At 46.7% G+C, this 18,267-nt stretch overlaps 1 protein-coding gene across 5 annotated transcripts in view; it reads left to right on the top strand.

Annotated features, from left to right (window-relative positions):
• The window catches only part of MAMLD1 (mastermind like domain containing 1), a 122,268-nt gene that overhangs the window by 58,949 nt on the left and 45,052 nt on the right, over nucleotides 1-18,267 (top strand). For 4 of the 5 annotated variants that reach the window (XM_088795230.1, XM_074324232.2, XM_019753515.3 and 1 more), the window contains exon 2: nucleotides 3,626-3,785. The exons of the other annotated variant lie outside the window; for it this stretch is intronic. In XM_088795230.1, the coding sequence (XP_088651356.1) occupies nucleotides 3,690-3,785 (96 nt within the window). In that variant the 5' untranslated portion in view covers nucleotides 3,626-3,689. The remainder of the gene's footprint in view (nucleotides 1-3,625; nucleotides 3,786-18,267) is intronic. 5 annotated transcript variants of the gene reach the window in all.

Raw genomic sequence — 18,267 nt, forward strand, 5'->3', positions numbered from 1 at the left:
TTGTTATAGCCTTTGTTTTAAAGTCTGTTTTGTTTTGTCAAGTATAAATATTGCTACCCTACCTTTTTTTGTTTCTATTTTCATGAAATGTCTTTTTCCATCCCTTTACTTTTGTGCGTGTGTGTTTCCATCTGAAGTGAGTCTCTTGTAGGAAGCAAATGTAACGGTCTTGTTTTCTTATCCATTCATCCACCCTATGTCTTTTGATTGGAACTTTAAACCATTTACATTTAAGGTAATTGTTGATAAACATGTAGTTATTGCCATTTCATTATTCATATTTTGATATTTTTCTTCTTCTTCTCCTTTTTCTTTTTATAGAAGTGCCTTTAACATTTCTTATAATACTTTTTTGTTGGTGATGAACTCTTTCACCTTTTTCTTGTCTGGGAAGCTCTTTATCTGTCCTTTGAATCTAAATGATAACCTTGCTGGGTAGAGTAATCTTGGTTGTAAATCCTTGCTTTTCATCACTTTGAATATTTTGTACCAGTCCCTTCTGACCTGCAAAGTTTCTGTTGAGAAAGCAGCTGCCAGTCTTATGGGAGCTCCCTTGTAGGAAACTAACTTCTTTTCTCTTGCTGCTTTTAAGATTCTTTCTTTGTCCTTAACCTTTGGCATTTTAATTATGATGTTGTCTTGGTGTGGGCCTCTTTGGGTTTATCTTGTATGAGACTCTCTGTACTTCCTGGGCTTGTATGTCTATTTCCTTTGCCAGGTTAGGGAAGTTTTCCAACATTATTTCTTCAAATAGATTTTCAATTCCTTGGTCTCTCTCCTCTGGTACCCCAGTGATGTGAATGTTTGTATGCTTGATGTTTTACAAGAGGCCGCTTCAACTATCCTCACTTTTTTTTTTGGATTCTTTTTTCTTTTTGTTATTCTGATTGGGTATTTTCTGCTACCTCGTGTTCCAAATCTCTAATTCTGTCCTCTGCTTCATCTAATGTACTGTTGTTTCTCTCTCATGTATTCTTCATTCAGTTATTGTATTCTTCATTTCTGACTGGTTCTTTTTTATGTTATCTATCTCTGTTTTTATGTTTCCTATCGCTTTGTTGAAGTTCTCCCTGACATCATTGAGCATCCATATAACCAGTGTTTTGAACTCTGCATCTGGTAGATTGGTTGCCTCCATTTTGTTTAGTTCTTTTTCTGGAGTTTTGTTCTGTTCTTTCATTTGGGACATGTTTGTCTCCTCATTTTGGCTGCCTCCCTGTGTCTGTTTCTATGTTTTAGGTGGACCATTTACATCTCTTGGGCTTGGTAGAGTAGCTTTATATGTAGTAAGTGTCTTGTGGAGCCCAGGGGCGCACTCTCCCTGGTCACCTTTGCTCAGTGCTCCAGGGGTGTCCCTTTTGTGGGTTGTGTATGCTCTCCTGTTGTAGTTGAGCCTTGGTGGCTGTTTGCATGGCAATAGCAGGTATTGGCCCTCAGGCTGATTATTTGTGAGGATTGGCCGTGACTACAGTGGACAAGCTGTTGTGCAGGGGCTGACCCTATGGAGCAGGATTCACTTTAGCAGGGCTCTGTGCCTGCCAAGCTTGCCCTTTGGGTGAGTCATTTGTGCAGGTGGTTAGGCGGTGCTCTGGTTTGGTGTGAAGCTGGCCATTGGGTGTTTTGGTTCTGAAGCCTCTTGGGAGGGCCTCTGGTGCAGGCCTACATCAGTTGCTGCCTGAGTCCTACCCAGGGCTCAATATTGTATGAGCTGCAATGTTATCTGCAGATGGTTGCTGTTTGTACTGGGCTTGGAGGTCCCTGGGAGAGGCTAAGCTTGAATAGATGTCAGCTGCCACTAGTGCTGCACTTGGGGCTTGGCAAAGAAAAGCTAGAGTTATGGGGCACACTGAGGCCAGATGCTGCTTGTTTGGGGTTTGTGAACCTTTGAGAGATTTTAGGAATGTCCACAGCAGAGTTAAGACAGGCTGTTTGTATGGAAAAGCAACTGAAAGTGGCTTGGATGGTTCCAAAATTTGGGTGTGGCAGGAGTCTCAGGGAATCACCAGAACAGAGCAAAAAATGGTGTTAGGTAGATTGATGGAGACTCAGATATGGTGGCTGCCTATGCGTGCAGGCCTGAGGGGAGGGCTCAACAGAGGAACAGTAGCTTCTGCCAATGCTTCTGTCTGGGAGAAAGCTGCCCTTCCAGCCCTCACTCTGAAGCCAGACAATTCAGTTCGTCCCCCTATGTCCCTGGTGCCTTTCAAGCTAGTGCCCCAGCACTGGAGCTCAGAGCAAATGAGTCTGTCAGCAAGTACACGCATGTGTAGGCCCTTTCAGAGGAATAGCTGGGATTCCAGCCGCCCTCTGTCTCACTCAGCCACAGTCTATACTGGTTTTAACAGCCAGAATTTATGGGGATGTGTCTTCTCAACCCTGGAATCCTGGGCTGGAGAGTCTGGTGTGAGGCTGGGACCCTTCAGGGGCTACCTCTACAGCTGAAATATCCTTCCAGATTTTAAACCACCACACGTGGATGTGGTACCAGCTGTTTCGCGTCTCCCTCCCTTCTGCCAATCTTGAGGTGACTTCTGTATATCCTTAGTTATAAGACTTCTCTTCAGCTAGATTTCAGGTGATTATTCATGGTGGTTGTTCTGTAGTTTAGTTGCAATTTTGATGTGGTCTGGGAGGAAGTGAACACAGCATTTATCTACTCCATCACCTTGAGTAGAAGCCCAGGGTGTTCTTATGTTTGTTTTATATATAATGTCTAGAGGTTTTAGTTGTACTCAGTAGGAAAATGGAAAAAGTAATTCTCCATTTTTCCAGAGGCCAAAGTCTGGACATTGAAATGTTAGAGCCTGATTCTATACTGCCAAGGAGAGTTACGGGAAGGATAGTTTCCCTCATATATGAATGCCTCAGTAGAGCTCTTATTTCATGTCTGCATCATGAAATACAATGAAATGAAGGAAAGCAAAACTCAGCTTTACCTGAGTTTGCACATGTCTGCTCATCTGCCATGGAGGGCACACATTGGGGTAGCCATGATCACATTCTTCTCAGTTAGGTTTTTATAAACCAGTGAGTGCGTGGGGGTTGCATGAGCCCCTTCCAACATCCATTGCTTCCTTCCACTGACTATCACGTTTTGAACTGTTAGCTCACTTGGCTAGGTGCTAACGGGCAGGAGTGAGAGTTGCTCCTTTTGTGGGCCATAAAGCTTACTCTAGTAGAGCTGAAGGAGCTGGCCGTAAGCCATCACCTGACCCAAACACCAGGGTTTTCATATAAGAAAGCTGTGTCAAAAATAGAAGAGCCTTTACCCAGGTCTCACTACATACCACACAAAGCAAAGCCAGACCTAGAACCCTGCCTTTAAGCCCAATGTGATTTTAGTTACATCAGGCTCTTTCTCCACCCATCCCTCAGCTCTCCAGTGAACTTTGCTCAGCCCCGTGGCTAGAGACTGCCATCTCATCCCTTCCAACTGCCTCACAGAAGTGCCCCTCATCACTGGGGGAGGGAGGAGCTTAATGAGGGTGGTAGGGTGGGGAGAGAGACAGGAAAAGGAATGTGGTCCACTCTGCCCAAATCTGTCCTCAGAGTAAAGTTTGTGATTCACGCGGTCAATGGTCTCATCTTCGAATCTGAAAGACAGTGTACTTTTTGTCTCCCTAAGCCCTTTTGTCTAGGTCGTTTGGGAGGCGCCTTGGAGAGTCAAGAATAAAATTGCAGGTCAAACAATGGATGACTGGAAAAATCGGCTTGTAATCAAGAGCATGCTTCCCCATTTCGCCATGGTGGGAAATCGTCAGGAGCCCAGAAAGCTCCAGGAATCGGTCAGACAATGGGCAATTGGAGGGAGGGGGGTGTTGAATGCTTCTAATCTTAAACCTGAATGTAAGATGTATTATTGAAATTCTGTGTGCAAACTTAATGGCAGGGAACCAACCCAAAAGGAACTGGAATCTGACCTAGAAAAGCTATAGGAGATGTGCTGATTTTTGTCCTTGGTGAGTTTCAGAAAGAGTAGGCTATACAATCCAAGGCTTCATCTGGATTTCCAGTCCAGCGATCTCTGCACTGCACCCCTTCAACTGGAAAGAGAGGAAGGGTGAGAGGGAAGACAAACCTGCTTTTTCTCTTAATAGAAACCAGAAATGTGGGAATGACAGGCATTAGATGTATTGCATTAGCTTTGTAGTACCACTGAGAACATGAAGCTAAGTGAGTAGGGCACAGAAAGAGATTCCCATTCAACTCTCTGGCCCTTGTGTCCTTTCAAAAATTCATTTGACAAATTTCTACTTTCCTCCCTTGGAACTCAGACATTATCCATGTGTCTGAAACTCAGGGTTAGGGATTCCAGTAGTAGTTCTAGGAGCCAGGATTACCAAAGGGGCCATGAGAGCCATTGGTTAGTTTAATTTGACAATAAAAGCCTGCAACAGCACCAGTCTACCAAGATTAGTTCAGTTGGTAGGAGGTGCAGAAAACACAATGGCTGTTATCTCAGTGTACTAGGTCCACAGAGCTAATCTCCAAATTAATAGAGCAGAGAGGAAATGGCTCTTATAGAGCTGTGGGTCTGCTTCCTTCCTGTTCAAACAACTGGGAGCTCAGGGCTCTGAGGTAATGTCATTTTACATAACTAGAGGGCTTGCTTCTCCAATCCCAAGGGTAATCTACTTTCAGTAAGTCAGCGTTCTATTTAGTCTAGGATTCTCTTACGTGCACAGGGGTGGTGGCAGGTTGTTGAAGCCTTGCTTCCTTTTTTTTCCTCATGTCTTCCACCAACAGTATATTGAGAATGTGGTATCAAATTGAGTATATAGACACTTACAAAACTTTGTTTCCTGGAGTTCCAGCTCTCACAGGGATGGCCGTCAGATGGCACGGCAGAGATGGAGCAGTTACTTGGCCAGCAGCCTATTCTGCACATTGCAAGGCCTTCCGTCAGGCATCGTCTAGAAGGCAGTCTCTAACCTCCACCCCAATTACCGTTTTATGTCTTGCTTTTCTTTTATGGTCAGCAACTGAGTCAGTGAAGCAAACCCTCTTGGGTAATGCATCCAGAGCCCATGACAGGTTCGGCATGACTTTCAGTTTCTCCTTTATGTCATAGTTGGTTTCCATTCCTAGGAGAAAAGAGTGGGTGGGTTGTAGTTGCAGGGGTCCTCTTTCCCTTCTCCTCAGGGGCCCCACCAATACCCTTTTAAAAAGTGTGACTAGTAAAGAACTGCTTTGGTTTTGATCAGCATAGATCTCAGTGCTAGAAGGCTTTTACTCCAATGGGTTATTGTAGTGGCCATTTGTGCCCTCACTCTGAAGAAGTTGCTATCGCTCCACCAATTCCAGGCTTGGCTTTTCTTTGCAGATGGCCTTTAGAGCCCCTTTTAAGCCTTGCCAAAAACTCACCTTCATAGCTTTAGAGTTGTTCCTTGGACTTGATCAAAATCTGCCCTTCTCCCTCCTCCGTGGCACACCTTGTTCTCCATCCTTGACTCTGAGTGACCTGTTTCTGAAACTCCAAGGTGTCCTAGAAGACCCAGGATTTGCCCCAGTTGAGGGGATCCAAAAATATGTCTCAGGCTCCAAAAGCAACTCACTCAGATGAGCCCTCTTCACAGCAAACACCACAATTTGTCTTCTTGGAAGACACATATGGTCTCTGAAGAGGACGACAGTGAGGGTGCCCACTCCTTTGTCTGGGCCCCACAGTACGTATGCGTGGAGCCTGGGTAAGCCAGATGCTGCTGCTGTCAGCAGCCAGCAGCCAGGGCAGCTCTTGGTTTGAGCACAGTGAATGTTCATGGCTGACCAATCCCTGCAGCCTCAGGAAGATACCCGGTGCTAACCGGGAGCTCTGCTGTACTCGCTGAGGATCTCAGCAGCCCTGGTGTTTGCCAACTGAGGGACAGAGATGGGCAGATTAAAAGCAGATTGTCCCATGAGTCCACCATGAAATCTGCTGTCTAAACAAGTTATTTCAGGCCGAGGATGTGAGCAGCAGCAGGAGATCCTTTAGAGGACATGGGCTTGCCCTTTCAGGGTGAGGCCTCAACTTGATCTCAGCTGTTTCTGTTGCTTGCTCTCCCTCTGATGCTTCCTGTCATCCAGGGATGACAACCTGCACCCCAGTGCCAGGGAATTGTATACACTTGGAAGCACATCCCATGCACCACTCTCCCCCATCCTGCAAGCATCCTCAACATGGAGATCTGATTCAGACACTCAGCTTACCTGGTTCTCTTGTCCTTTCCCCAAAAAACAAACTAAGTAACTAACAACAACAACAAAAACATGTTTCAAGTCAAGATCTGTTAATAAAATTCTGTCAGTCCCAAAGGAGAGTTTTTGTAGACAGCCCTGGGATTTCCTTGTGAATAATTGACACACCCCTTGCAGGAAAATGTCCATCTGATGTGACGACTGTTCTTGGCCTAAGACCAGGGTTCAGGACACCTAGATTCTAGTCTTGATTCTGCTCCTAACTACCTGTGGGGCTTTGTCCATCCTTTGCCCTCCCCAAGGACAAAGGTCAAATGAACCAGGAATAAGAATAGCCACCTTTAGTTGAACATTGACTAGCTCCAGGCACATGCTAAGCATTTGAGGGGCATTAGCTCTTGTAATCCTTAGAATAACCTTGAGATGAAGAGGCTATCTCCAGGAAACTGAGGCTCAGAGAGATGAAGCAATTGGGCCAAACTAACCGAGCTAAGAATTAGCAGAGGTCAGAGCCTGCTGTTGTCACCACTGTACTCTACTGCCTCTTAGCTCTAAAGTACATTGAAAATCACAAAGCACTGAACACGTATCAGGCAGGAGTAGTCATCACAAGAAATCTCAGCAATGCAAGTAAACTTTTCAGCATATTTTTTTTCATTCAACAGCATGATTGCTTAATGACTCTTGTGATCAGGAGAAAAGAGGAATTTTACCTTTTGAACATTTGGGCATCCACCCAAGGTTAATAAGGCATCCAGTGTCTGCAGTTAGTGTATGGAGTTTTAACAGGAGGCAAAAGGCAGAACATTCGGTCCTTCCCTTTGAAGTTAAGATCTCCATTCCTCCCCCAGATCGGTGGGTCTATTGATTACTAGTGCGAGAATATCTAAAGCATTAGCTCTCCAGATGGGAGTGCTCTGGAGCCTGCATGGAATTGGAATTCAGTGTGTACATCACGTGTCGTCTCTGTCTCAGTTGACACCCCACTGCCAGTTGCAAAGATTCCCCAGCTCTGAGCAGTTACCTATTCTGTTCACGAGGCCGTGCCAGACAAAATGGGGGGTGCTGAGGGCATTAGACAGACAGTTGGAGAAGGGAGGAAACACTGTGCTCATTGCTTATTTCTGTGTCTCGTCATTGAATGACAATCAGTGGCTCACTCTATAGGTTACAGTGAGTCTGCATACCTGGTATTCCTCCTGAGCTTCCTAACCATTCTCCCTCTAGATGGATGAGGACACTGAGGACTGAGAAATCTAGTGACCTGCAGAAAGATGGGAAACTACATCAAGGGTCCCCATTTGGGTGCAGCCTGCTTTGTACCCACAATACAGTCAAAACCAAGTCCTCATGCCTTCTTCTCACCTCGAAATGCAAGTGGGCCAAGGAAGAGGGAGAGAGGAGGCCTGAGTGTAACCGGGAATGTGGAATCTTGGATGGCTATAAAAATACTGGCCTCCTTCTAGCTGGCCCTCTTCTGTAGATTGGTGACCTTAGAAATATGCAGCAGGAGGAGGTCTGTTCACCTCCTGCTGGATATGTGATTAGGTGTAGGGTCTGTTTCCACCGTGTTTGGAGGCCCATGCTTTTCCTTGTACACCGAGCATGGCAGTCAATAAGAGGACCTCAAATTTGATCCCAGGGTGGTAATTGGTGCTTTTTGAGACCTTTAGCAATTCCCTTTCCTCTTGAGGCCCCATCTCTGGGGTCTCTCTTGTGTGCCCAGCCCTGGTCTCGACCCTGGGCTGCAAGAGTTCACAGTCAAGGAGCAAATGACTTCCAGGTTTCCTCCACTGGGAACAACTCTGTCCTGTTCTGTAGTTCTGCTTGTCCCACCCTGGAACTGGGAGGAGAGGATGGTTGATGGCTCGCTCATGTAAGCGAGTTTGTATGGATTAGCTCATCTACTCCTGTGACATGGGGATTAATATTCCCACTTCACCAGTGAGGAGACTGAGGCTCGGAGAGGAGCTGGGCTTTTCCGGTGTTACACAGTCAGTAGGTGGGAAATTCAGACTGCAAACCTAGGTGCCCTGACTCCGAAGCTCTTCCCTTTCTGCTGCTTCCCATTCTCTGCTGAGGAGCTCAGATAGTTAGGCCTTCTGCAGGCCAGCACTACTCTTGGGGACAAAACACAGTCCCAGAGACAGCCCACAGCGAAAGAGTGGAACCATCTTCTTCTTCTTCCTGGAGGCTCCCTGGGACCTTCTGGCCAGGATCAGCCACTGTCCAGCCTGTGAGCAGCAAGCCGGGCTGATTAAAATCCCCACAGGGAGGTCAGGAGAGCCAGCTGGGACCTGGGCTGAGTTGTCTAAACAGCCTTCTTGGGAGCCTGGGGAAGAAGCCCAGTATCTCCGGCTCCATGCAGGCTGTGGGCATGTTGCAGGTGCAGGTCTGGCCCCAAGAAAGGGGAGCTATGTGTGTGGCCACATTTCCAGGAACCGGGTGGTCCAGGAACCAGCTCATCAGGGAGGCAGCTGTCCCTGACACTGAGATCTTACTTGAGTCTCGGTTTCAGTCCCCACGCTGTAAAATAGGGTTAATGATCTGCTCTCGGCCCACGTCAGCGTTTCTGGAAACGATGAACAAGATGTGGAGATGAACATGGTATAAACCACACAGGGTGTTACTTCTGTTAGCACTTACTTGTAATGTTTTAATGATGAGAGATTGGCACTGGCTCAGAAGGGCTGTGGGAAACGTGTGTCCTTGGAGCTCAGGTAGAAACACACAGGACCCCTGAGGATAGCTCACTCTCATCAACAGCCCCACTGCACTGAAGAGAGCTGGATTTATGGTGTAGCTCTGAGCATTCTGGGTCAAGGCCTGCACTGCGTATGCGCCTTTCTATTTTGGGGATCCTCCCCATGGAGCACGCAGCTGTTCACTCCCTTTGCTCTCTCCTTGTCCTCCTGCAGTAAGGGTCCTTTCCTGCTCCAGACACCCAGCCGGGCAGGCCGCCAGGCAGAGGCCTTGCCTTCAGACGGTTCTCTTCCGCCAGGACTGAGCAGTCGCTGGCTTTCACGACACCGCTGGGCTCTGCATCTGGGTCCTGCCTGTATAGTCCAGTTCAGCAAACTGGTGACCTGAAAATTGCAGTCTGTTTGAAGGAGAGAATGCCGGGAGGGGGAGTTTCGTGTGGCAGCTGGCTTCTGCTGGCTTCTGGGAGCTTGGCACTGCCTATTTCTGGACTTCCAGGAGCCCACGCTGGCCTTGTCTGCATTCCTGCCTGGCTCCTACCCCCAACTTCCTTGACATTAGGCCCAAGGTGACAGGTGTCTGGAGCGTGAGCTCCCCAGGGAGGAGAGTGGGCATTATTGGACCCTAGGTTGGAGCTGCAGGAGAGACCAACTGAGCTGAGGCACAGGCATGCCCCCAGGGTGTGTGTGTGCAAACTCGGGGGGGCAGCCCTGGGTATGCAGGCTTGAGACTCCCAAAACTCTTGGCTGGCCTGTGACAGCTGAGGCCTCTTGCTTTTGCTGAAAATCCCCAACGTGAAAGCTCAATGTGACTGCTTGCAGACAGATATTTGGGCCATAAGCTGCCCCTGAGGTACCGAGTTCCACGATCTTGAGGTGGGGGAAAGCATGTGCTTCTAAGTTTTGGGCTAAGAATTTGATTTCTGCAGTCAACGTAGAATAATTTGTCCAAACGCTCCCTCCTCCCCTTTTGCCTTTCCTTCTCCTCCCCTTCCTTCCTGCCTTTCCTTCTCCTCTTCATTTCCTGCCTCCCCTCTCACCAGATCTCCAACCCCCAAAGTACCAAAGTTAGAAAGGCAAGCGGGAGCCACAGGCTGCTGGACCTGACTACTGGGGCCCCAGACCCAAGGCCCAGGCGTGGTTGCATCTCCTGCTACCTCCTACCCCTCCCCCCCGCCCTCCACACAAACTTGCCTTTGTGTGCCTCCCTCTAATGCTGTGGGGTTCAGTCACTTTCCTAACACCCCACCCAGAGCTGCTTCTCCATTCGGTTTTTCCTAAGGCTGTCAGCTGGCACAGCTGCTCCCATCACCCTGATCTCTCCCGCTCTTATGCCCCTCCACCCATAGCTCGGTACCTGGCACATAGTAAATACTCAATAAGCAGTGGCTGTTGTTCCTCTTGGCCAGAAATCATCCCAGCCACCTTTCTTATTGAACCCAAGAGGCCAAGAACACACAAAGGAGAAGGGGTATGTCCAAGGTCATTGGGCCAGTTAGTAAATTCATTATCGTTTCAGAAAAGTGGTTGTCTCTTGGCCTTGTGCTAGAAATAGGAAAAGAACAAGATAATTTGCAGGAAACCTTTTGCTCCAATGGTTAATTCAAATCTGCAGATGCCAGCTGAGCCCTGTCATGAGGCTAGGTGCTCTGGGGGTATAGAGATGAGGAGGAAACAGTCCTGGCCTTAAGAGACCTATGCTGTGGCGACGGGAAATGCATAGCCCTAACATGTTGGCCTTGCGGTTCACCAGCAGAGCACCTGGGCTGGGAATGGAAAGGATAGAAGGTGAGACCGTATTATCATAGACAACTTTGAAGGCCTGAGGGAGGAGGGTGTGCTTTGATCTGCTGGACAACATGAGAATTGTTCAAGAGTATAGAAAGGCTGTATGAGCAAGGCAGGTGGGCGTTCTGGAGGAGGTGGTGGTTTCACCTTTCACTGGAACCTGCGGAACACCCACAACAAATGCTCAATAATAACAACTGTCACGAGTGAAGGTGAAACTTGGCCTTTGGCGATATTGCATACCTTGTCCAGTTTAGAAATGGTCACCTAACTTGTATGATGGTCAGAACCTTGAAGCTTTTCAATTCCAAAAATATTGCCTACAATTCTGTTGTGAACAGTAGGCCTGTGTGGCCCCCTACAGTGTGAAGAGGGCAATTTGGAAATCACTATTTCCCTCGGGGAACATGCTCAGCTCGTGCTCTAGATCAGGGGTTGGCAAACTCCACCCCATGAGCTAAATCCAGTCCGCTGCCTGTTTTTGTAAATAAAGTTTTATTAGCACACAACCACATTCAGTTGTTAACATATTGTACACTACAGAGTTGCAACAGAGGCCACATGGCTTTCTATTTGGGCCTTCACAGAAAAAGTTTGCCATCTCCTAATCTAGGTCACTGGGCTTTGGTTCATTTTTTCCAAGGCCATAGTTTCCCCTAATAAATGGGTACTCCCCTCTGTGCTGCTTGAGGGAAAATCACAGATCTTCATACCTCCCCAAGGGTTCTGCTTCCTTTCTTCTGCCAAAGCTGGCCTGACCCCTGCTCTGGATCCTGTCACTTCTCCAGAGTCCTTGCCTTGGTAACTGCCCTTGTGTTTCCTGCAACATCCATTTCTCCCTCTTCCATCAGCATCTAGAGAGACCTTTTTATGAACAGATTGAGCTAATCATTTCTCTGCTTAACCCTCCACCCAGTGGCTTCCTACTGCCAACAACCTACAATCCACCCCCTCCCTGTGGCCAGCAAAGCCCTCTTCGAGCTCACAGTTGCTTCCCAGGCTTGCTGTGCACCAAGCCCACTGGCCACCTGCCCTTCCCTGGAATACACCAAGAGCTTTCCCCCAGGGCCTTCTTACTTCTGCCCTCTTGCCTGGAGCGTTCTGTCCCTAGTCTGTCTCCTGGCCTGAATTTAGATGTCCATTTAGATGTCTCTTTTTCAGAAGAGCCACCTGGACACTCTGTCACTTCACTGTTTCTTGAGTCCTCTGAAGAATAGCACTTGCACTTTATTCGTATTAGTGGTTATTCGCTAACTGTTTGTCCTACTAGAATTCCAACTCCTCCTCAGTTTGGTTCACCACTTCCATCCCTGGTGCATGCTCATTCTGGGGCGATTTCTGTTCTGGGCCTCCTAGACAGCCCTGCTTTGTACAGTTAGAAGCCTTCATCTTTGTAGTAGACAGAAGCCCAGTGCCATTCTTTAGTTGCCTCTTTTTCTAGAATAAGCTGCAGGTGCTTACTAGACACTAAAGTTGTCTAGTGTTAGGGCTGCCTGTGTGGCACTGTTATAAAATCTGAACATTTTCTTGTGTCTTTTCCTCCTCCAACTCAAGCTTTTGGAGTTTAGAACAATGCAATTGACCAATATAATATACCTCCAGGAAGCCAGCCCCCAAACACCAACACCCGACATCTGCATTCTGAATATATGGCTTCAAAGAGCTAAGTGTACAGTAGCTAATTACATCCTTTTTTTTTTAAGCCACATGACAGCTAAGGAACTTAGAAATGCCTTGCCCTTTCCTGTAGTTAAATCTGACATGAAATGACTTTATTGGCAGCATTTTAACAAACAAAAATCTCCTGTTTTCACCAGTAATTCAGCTTCAATTTCCAGGTGAGAAAAAGACAATTATGAGTGATTGCCAGGAGACAGTTTTGAGGTTTCTGTTAATAACACACTCAGAGTGAGTCTTGTTCGTTTGGCCCAGTCACTGGCGCTTCTTACAGAGAGGTATAGAAAGAAGGAAATATCCTATAGGAACACGCCCTGATCGTCAGCAGCACTACTACCCCCACCACCGCCACCATCACCACCATCACACGTCTAGACGTCCACTATCACTACTACAACTATCATCTCCACCACAACATCTTCTCCATGACTACCACCGTCACCTCTTCCACTGCCACCACCTCCACCAACACCTTCTCCAACACCATCATCTCCAATACCACCTCCATCACCTCCACCATCACCACCACCACTTCTACCACCATCACCTCCACCCTCACCACCTCTTGTAACTCCACCACCCCCACCTCATCAACACCAGCACCAACACTACCTCCTTCACCTCTGCTATCTCCACCAGTGTCACCTTCACCTCTGTGACTTCCTTCACGACCACCACTGGCACCATCACCTCCACTATCATCACCTCCTCACCATCACCACCACCACCACCACACACACACGCGCGCACACACGTGCACACGGGAAATTTTTCAGGTTGTGTAACACGTTCCATGAAGCAATCACAGACCCTTTCCACATACAGTGAAAGAAATAAATATTTTTAGATTGTCATTATTTTCAGTATGTAACCTACTCCTGTCACTAGGTGTTTTGTTTTGGGGCTGTGGAACATCAGCATGTGTTTGTGGCCAAAATTAAATTAGGATTAATTACAAAAAAGGCCAACATTCCCAAGTGCAAAGCATACCTTAAAAAAAAAAAGAGATAAGTTGGATGAGAGAACTTTCACTTCATAAAAGGATTTACTAAGGATTTTCTATCAATGGTAAATTCTCGTTGCATTTTGTTATGATTTGGTTTACAAAAGTTAGCCTTGCACACAGCTGTTCAGGAGTGCAGCCAATGAATAAAGGCAGATCTGCCTTGAATGGCAAATGCTGCTGAGTAAACCATGTTAAAGGCTATTTTAGGACCACCAAGAATGTGTTTGCATTTTCAAGAGTAGAAAGAGAGAATATTTATTTGGCATGTATATCATGCCAGGCAGTATGCTCACTTTACATTTCTAAGCTCATGTGATCTTTGTAACAAATTTGTGAAATGGGCCTCACTCTCCTCATTTTGGTTGCACAGCGTTGTGAATGTACTAAATGCCACTGAACTGTACACTTAAAAAAAGGTTAATTTCATGCTCTGTGAATTTTACCTCAATTTACAAAAAGAACTAAATCATTTCACGTGTTTGCAAATATTAGATCATCACATTGTATACTTTTTGAAAATCACATTGTACAACCTAAATATATACAATTTTTGTCAATCATACCTCAATTAAGGTGGGAAAAAAGAGGACCTGGACCGTGGGGAGGGTCTCTGAACTGACCTGATGCTCCTTATGCCATGTCCCCTCCCAGCCTCTACTTCTATGGTATCAGCTGAAACAGCTTGGCTCTACAACCTCCTAACTGGCGTGGGTCTGTCTGCAGACAGTTAGTAGATTTTCTAGCCAGAAGTTGTCGCTCAGTAGCTAAAATGTGCTTATTCTGTAAGCGTGACCTCCAGAATGCACTAGGCTGCCCAGGTGTCTGGATTCTTCTCCCACCTACACAGTTGTCGGGCTTCTCATGCAAGCAAATTCCTGCCATGGTCTAAAGCCTTTTGCTGTTCAGTTGAGCCCATTCATTGTCGGGGCATAGGCAGATAGATGCAAAGTCACAAAACTTTAAGACTCATCCTTCAGAACTTCCGAGGCCTGGTACCTCATTTTGTCCTTTTAAACTTTTTTTCTCTTTCATAAAGAGGAACCCCCCCCAAAAAAAAAACACACCAAAAAAAACAACAAACAACAACACACAAATGGTATAAACTTCAGTTCCCATAAATCAGAAATCTGTACCTGGGTATAACAGAGAAATTACTGAGTAATCAGCAACTGTTTTTCTCTTCGCCCCATGTAAACTACTCAAGTTGAAGTCTTAGCGATGGGGAGGAGTGCCTCCCAGGAAGTCAGGAGTATCATCTTGGTCCTGACCTTGCCATTGCAATCCAATGGGGCCTTGCTATGAGGAGAGATATTGCTGTTGTGTTCACCTAGTCACAAGAAGAAGTCTTAAAGATTTTCTGGATGGAAAGCTGTGGCTACCCCATATGGTGCGTGATTCCTACACTGGTCAAACTAGCCCTTCTGCCATCTTCACATGTAGAAATCCAGGTCTGCTCAGTGGCTCTGGCGACCTCCAACCTCGGGTCTGTGGCATTAAACCTCAGCTCTGCCTCCACTTTCTCCTTCTCTGCCTGATTTTGGACTCATCAATTCAGGTGAAACACATGTCGCTTGTTAACTTGTGTCCTGCACAGACGGGGTCCTCTGGACTGGGAGAGTGCCCTTGCCTTTGACCTTCAGCTTCTATTCCAGCCCCCAGGCAGAACCTGCTTCATCTATAGGCCAGCCTTACCAAATCCCTTCAGCCATTTGAAACAAACTCCATCTTTCTCTTTTCCCCCAAGCAATCATCTTCCCACACCATGCGAATATGTTTGGAGGTGACTGGCTCAGGGTTTCTTCCTGTGAAAAGAGGTCAGCCAGGGTATCAGAGATGCTGATACATGGAGACATCTCTTCTTGGCTCTGGGCCTCACCAGCCCTAACAAGAGTGGGAGAGACCAACCTCTAAAGGCATGGCATTCTGACAGCCCAGGAGTATAAGCTTAGTGCTCAAGAAAGGCTTGTTCAATGACAGAAATCTTCAAGTCTTCTCAGGGGGTGATACAGGATGAATCATGAGCTCGTTAAATCCATGTGCATCTATAGGTTTGGGACCATTCTTAGAGTTGCCAATTCTTCTAATGGTGTGTCTACATTACAGAAAGGGAGAACACAGTTCTAGAAAACCCCCCACCCAGGGCAGCTCATTTCTGCGTTTGTTGGGGCTACCACTCAGATAGCTCTGCTTGAAGCTGGTTGAAGCATCAAGTCATTGGGGTGGCTGAGTGCTGTAGACAGTGTGGGGGAACTGAGAGTGGTGGGTGGTGGTGGGCAGCAGGAGGTGGAATTTTAAAGGCAACACTGCTGGCTGTCAGGTCAGTGCCATCAGGACTAGGCCATTCACCTCCCACCACCCCCAGCCTGATGCCCCATCCTAATGGATGTGTCCTTAGTTGTCAAAGAGCAAGCCAAAGCCCACATAGAGGGAAATAGGGCAGCTTGGGGACCCAGAGCCTAGAGAAAGTCATCAGTAACAATGACTGCTTTCATTGATGATGTGAAGCACATGGGACAGGCTGACGCCCATTTTACCGAAGGATAAATTGAGGCTCAGAGAGAGGGAGTGACTTGCCCATGGTCACACAGCAAATGGAGGAGCTAGGACTTAAATGCAAGTTTTCTGGTGTCTGCTCCAGTGCACCCTCTGCCTGCATTGGGTGCTGAGCATGCAGTCTGCTGGCTCAAAGCAAGCCAGAGACACCAAGAAATCCCCTATTTGTCGTTTGAGATTCTTGCTCCAAACCACCTGTTAGCAGAGATTTGTTCCTGAGACAAAGTGACTCTTCTCAAAGCCAATCAGCATTCAGGATTTCCTGCCATTCCCAGCTACCCTGGATTCTCCAGAGACTCATGTCTTTCAATTCTAGAAACACTGAAAATCCTGTTTATTCTATAGAAAGGTCAGTTTCAGTTTGTGGGGACAGTCTTCTGAAAAATAAACATGCAAATAACACATATGCCCAAATATAGGCATTCCTGCTATGCACACGGATACGCATCTGATCTCATATATATATATATATATATATATATATATATATATATATATGCAGGCATATTCTTTCTCTCTCTCTCCCCCCACACCCCCTTCTTCCTATCCTTTCTCTCTTCCTGCAAACCCAATCCTGATGAATCATTGTCTTATCTCTTCTGGGGCTACCTCTACCGTGTGCCATGATGTCTTTATTTCTTTTGAGCAAGTCTGGGGACCACCCTTGTCTCAGAGGGCTTGAAATCTAATCTAGTTGGCCAACATCAGTGTCTTGGAAACTCATAAGGGGAACGTGAAACAGTATGGAAGAGAGTTGTTGATGGAGTACAGATGTACTTGTGAGAAAGAGACTAAGAACCAGGAAGTAGACTGGCCTGAGCTCAACTAGAGAAGGCATTAGTGAGGGAGAAAGGCGAGACTAATAAGCCATAGGTGATTTCCCCCTTTTTGACAATTTTGCCTAGGGCCCTCTGGAGGGAAAATGAGTCTCCATGATCTGATTTCTCCTGGATACCTTTAGTCTCCTACATTCTTATCTAGTAAGAACTGTGCATATTTTCGCTGGCCTTTCATTGGTGTCCATGTTAAACCTCCAGCTAGAGTGTCCAAAATTAAGTGTTTAAGTGTTTGGGAAGAGTAATATATATATATATATATATTTCTTTATTCTCCTTATGTCCATTGTGTGAGTCTGGACTGTACTCTTATAGACTTTTTCCAAAATTGTTTTGCCCTTTTTGCCATTCTGGACTTAAAGTGTAGAAAAGGGAAGAATTGCCATATGTTACTGTTCAGAGACAACCAGAAATAATAGTGACTTCAGAGCTGAACTAGATCCCTATCAGAAGGGTTACCTTTGTTTTCTCATTATTTAGGGGTTGAGAAGCCATCACATGCTTTTAAATGAATTTTAATGAATATTTGTCAGGTTGTGGGGATCACATTGGTGGCTTTGTCTGCCTGATTATGAAATGGGAGCCTTTAGGCGTTTGTGAATTGAGATAAAGATGCCAAGGCACTGCCCCCCCCCCCCGTGCCCCCTATACACCCCTATAAGGCACGACCTGTGAGGACTCAGGCTGGCAGTTGGTACATCTGGGCTCTAGTGTTGTCAATATACCCTAACTAGCTTGGGACCACAAGCAAATTATATCCCATTCGGTTTTGTATAAAAAGAGGAGGTTGAGACGTGCTCTCTAGAAATCTTGCCAGCGTCTACTGATTCACTTATTGTAAAACTGAAAAAAACCCAAAACATCTCACCATGAGTGTGCAGGATCGTGGCCTGAAGGAAGTAGGGGCTGGTTGGTAGCTGGGACCAGTAGCTTGCTGTCACAGAGTCCACAGCGATTAGAAACCGGCACATGCGTGAAGCTGGAAGTTTTGTTTAGAAGGGTCTGGAAACTTGGTTGGGGACCTGCTGCCCCCAATGCCAAACTGAGAAGGGAGGTCTTTCCGGAGTAGCAAGCTATCTGCTGCATTTGATCTAAAAAGATTGGCCATGGGAGTCATTCTACACCCAGCCCAGGCAGGCAGAACTCAATCCAGTACCTACTGGGCTAGGTGACCCGGCGAAGGTGTCAGTGTGCACTGGGCATGGGGGAAAGCCCAGCTGGCTTCTCACCGTTGAGATGAGTAACAAATCATGGGACTGCACAAGAAGGGGCACTGAGGCGAGCCTGTGTCTACGGGCAAAATTAACTGGATAATAGATCTCCAGGCCTCACCAGTGCCTGGTGAAAGCAGATGCATTTAGAGCAAGGCTGGGCAGTTCTGTGTAAACACAGCCACCTTCCCCAGTCTTGTTTAGGCTTGGCTGGGGTTCCGGCCCATCAGCCAGGGTACTGCAAGCTAACTGTTGAAAGCTCTCACCATCCACTCCGAACTGCAGAGCTGCACGGCCTCGAACAAAGTGGAGTCTCCTTT

Source organism: Rhinolophus sinicus, chromosome 18 (genome assembly GCF_057876585.1).
Source record: "Rhinolophus sinicus isolate RSI-liver-muscle chromosome 18, RSI-T2T, whole genome shotgun sequence".
In the NCBI taxonomy this organism is placed as follows: Eukaryota; Metazoa; Chordata; class Mammalia; order Chiroptera; family Rhinolophidae; genus Rhinolophus; species Rhinolophus sinicus.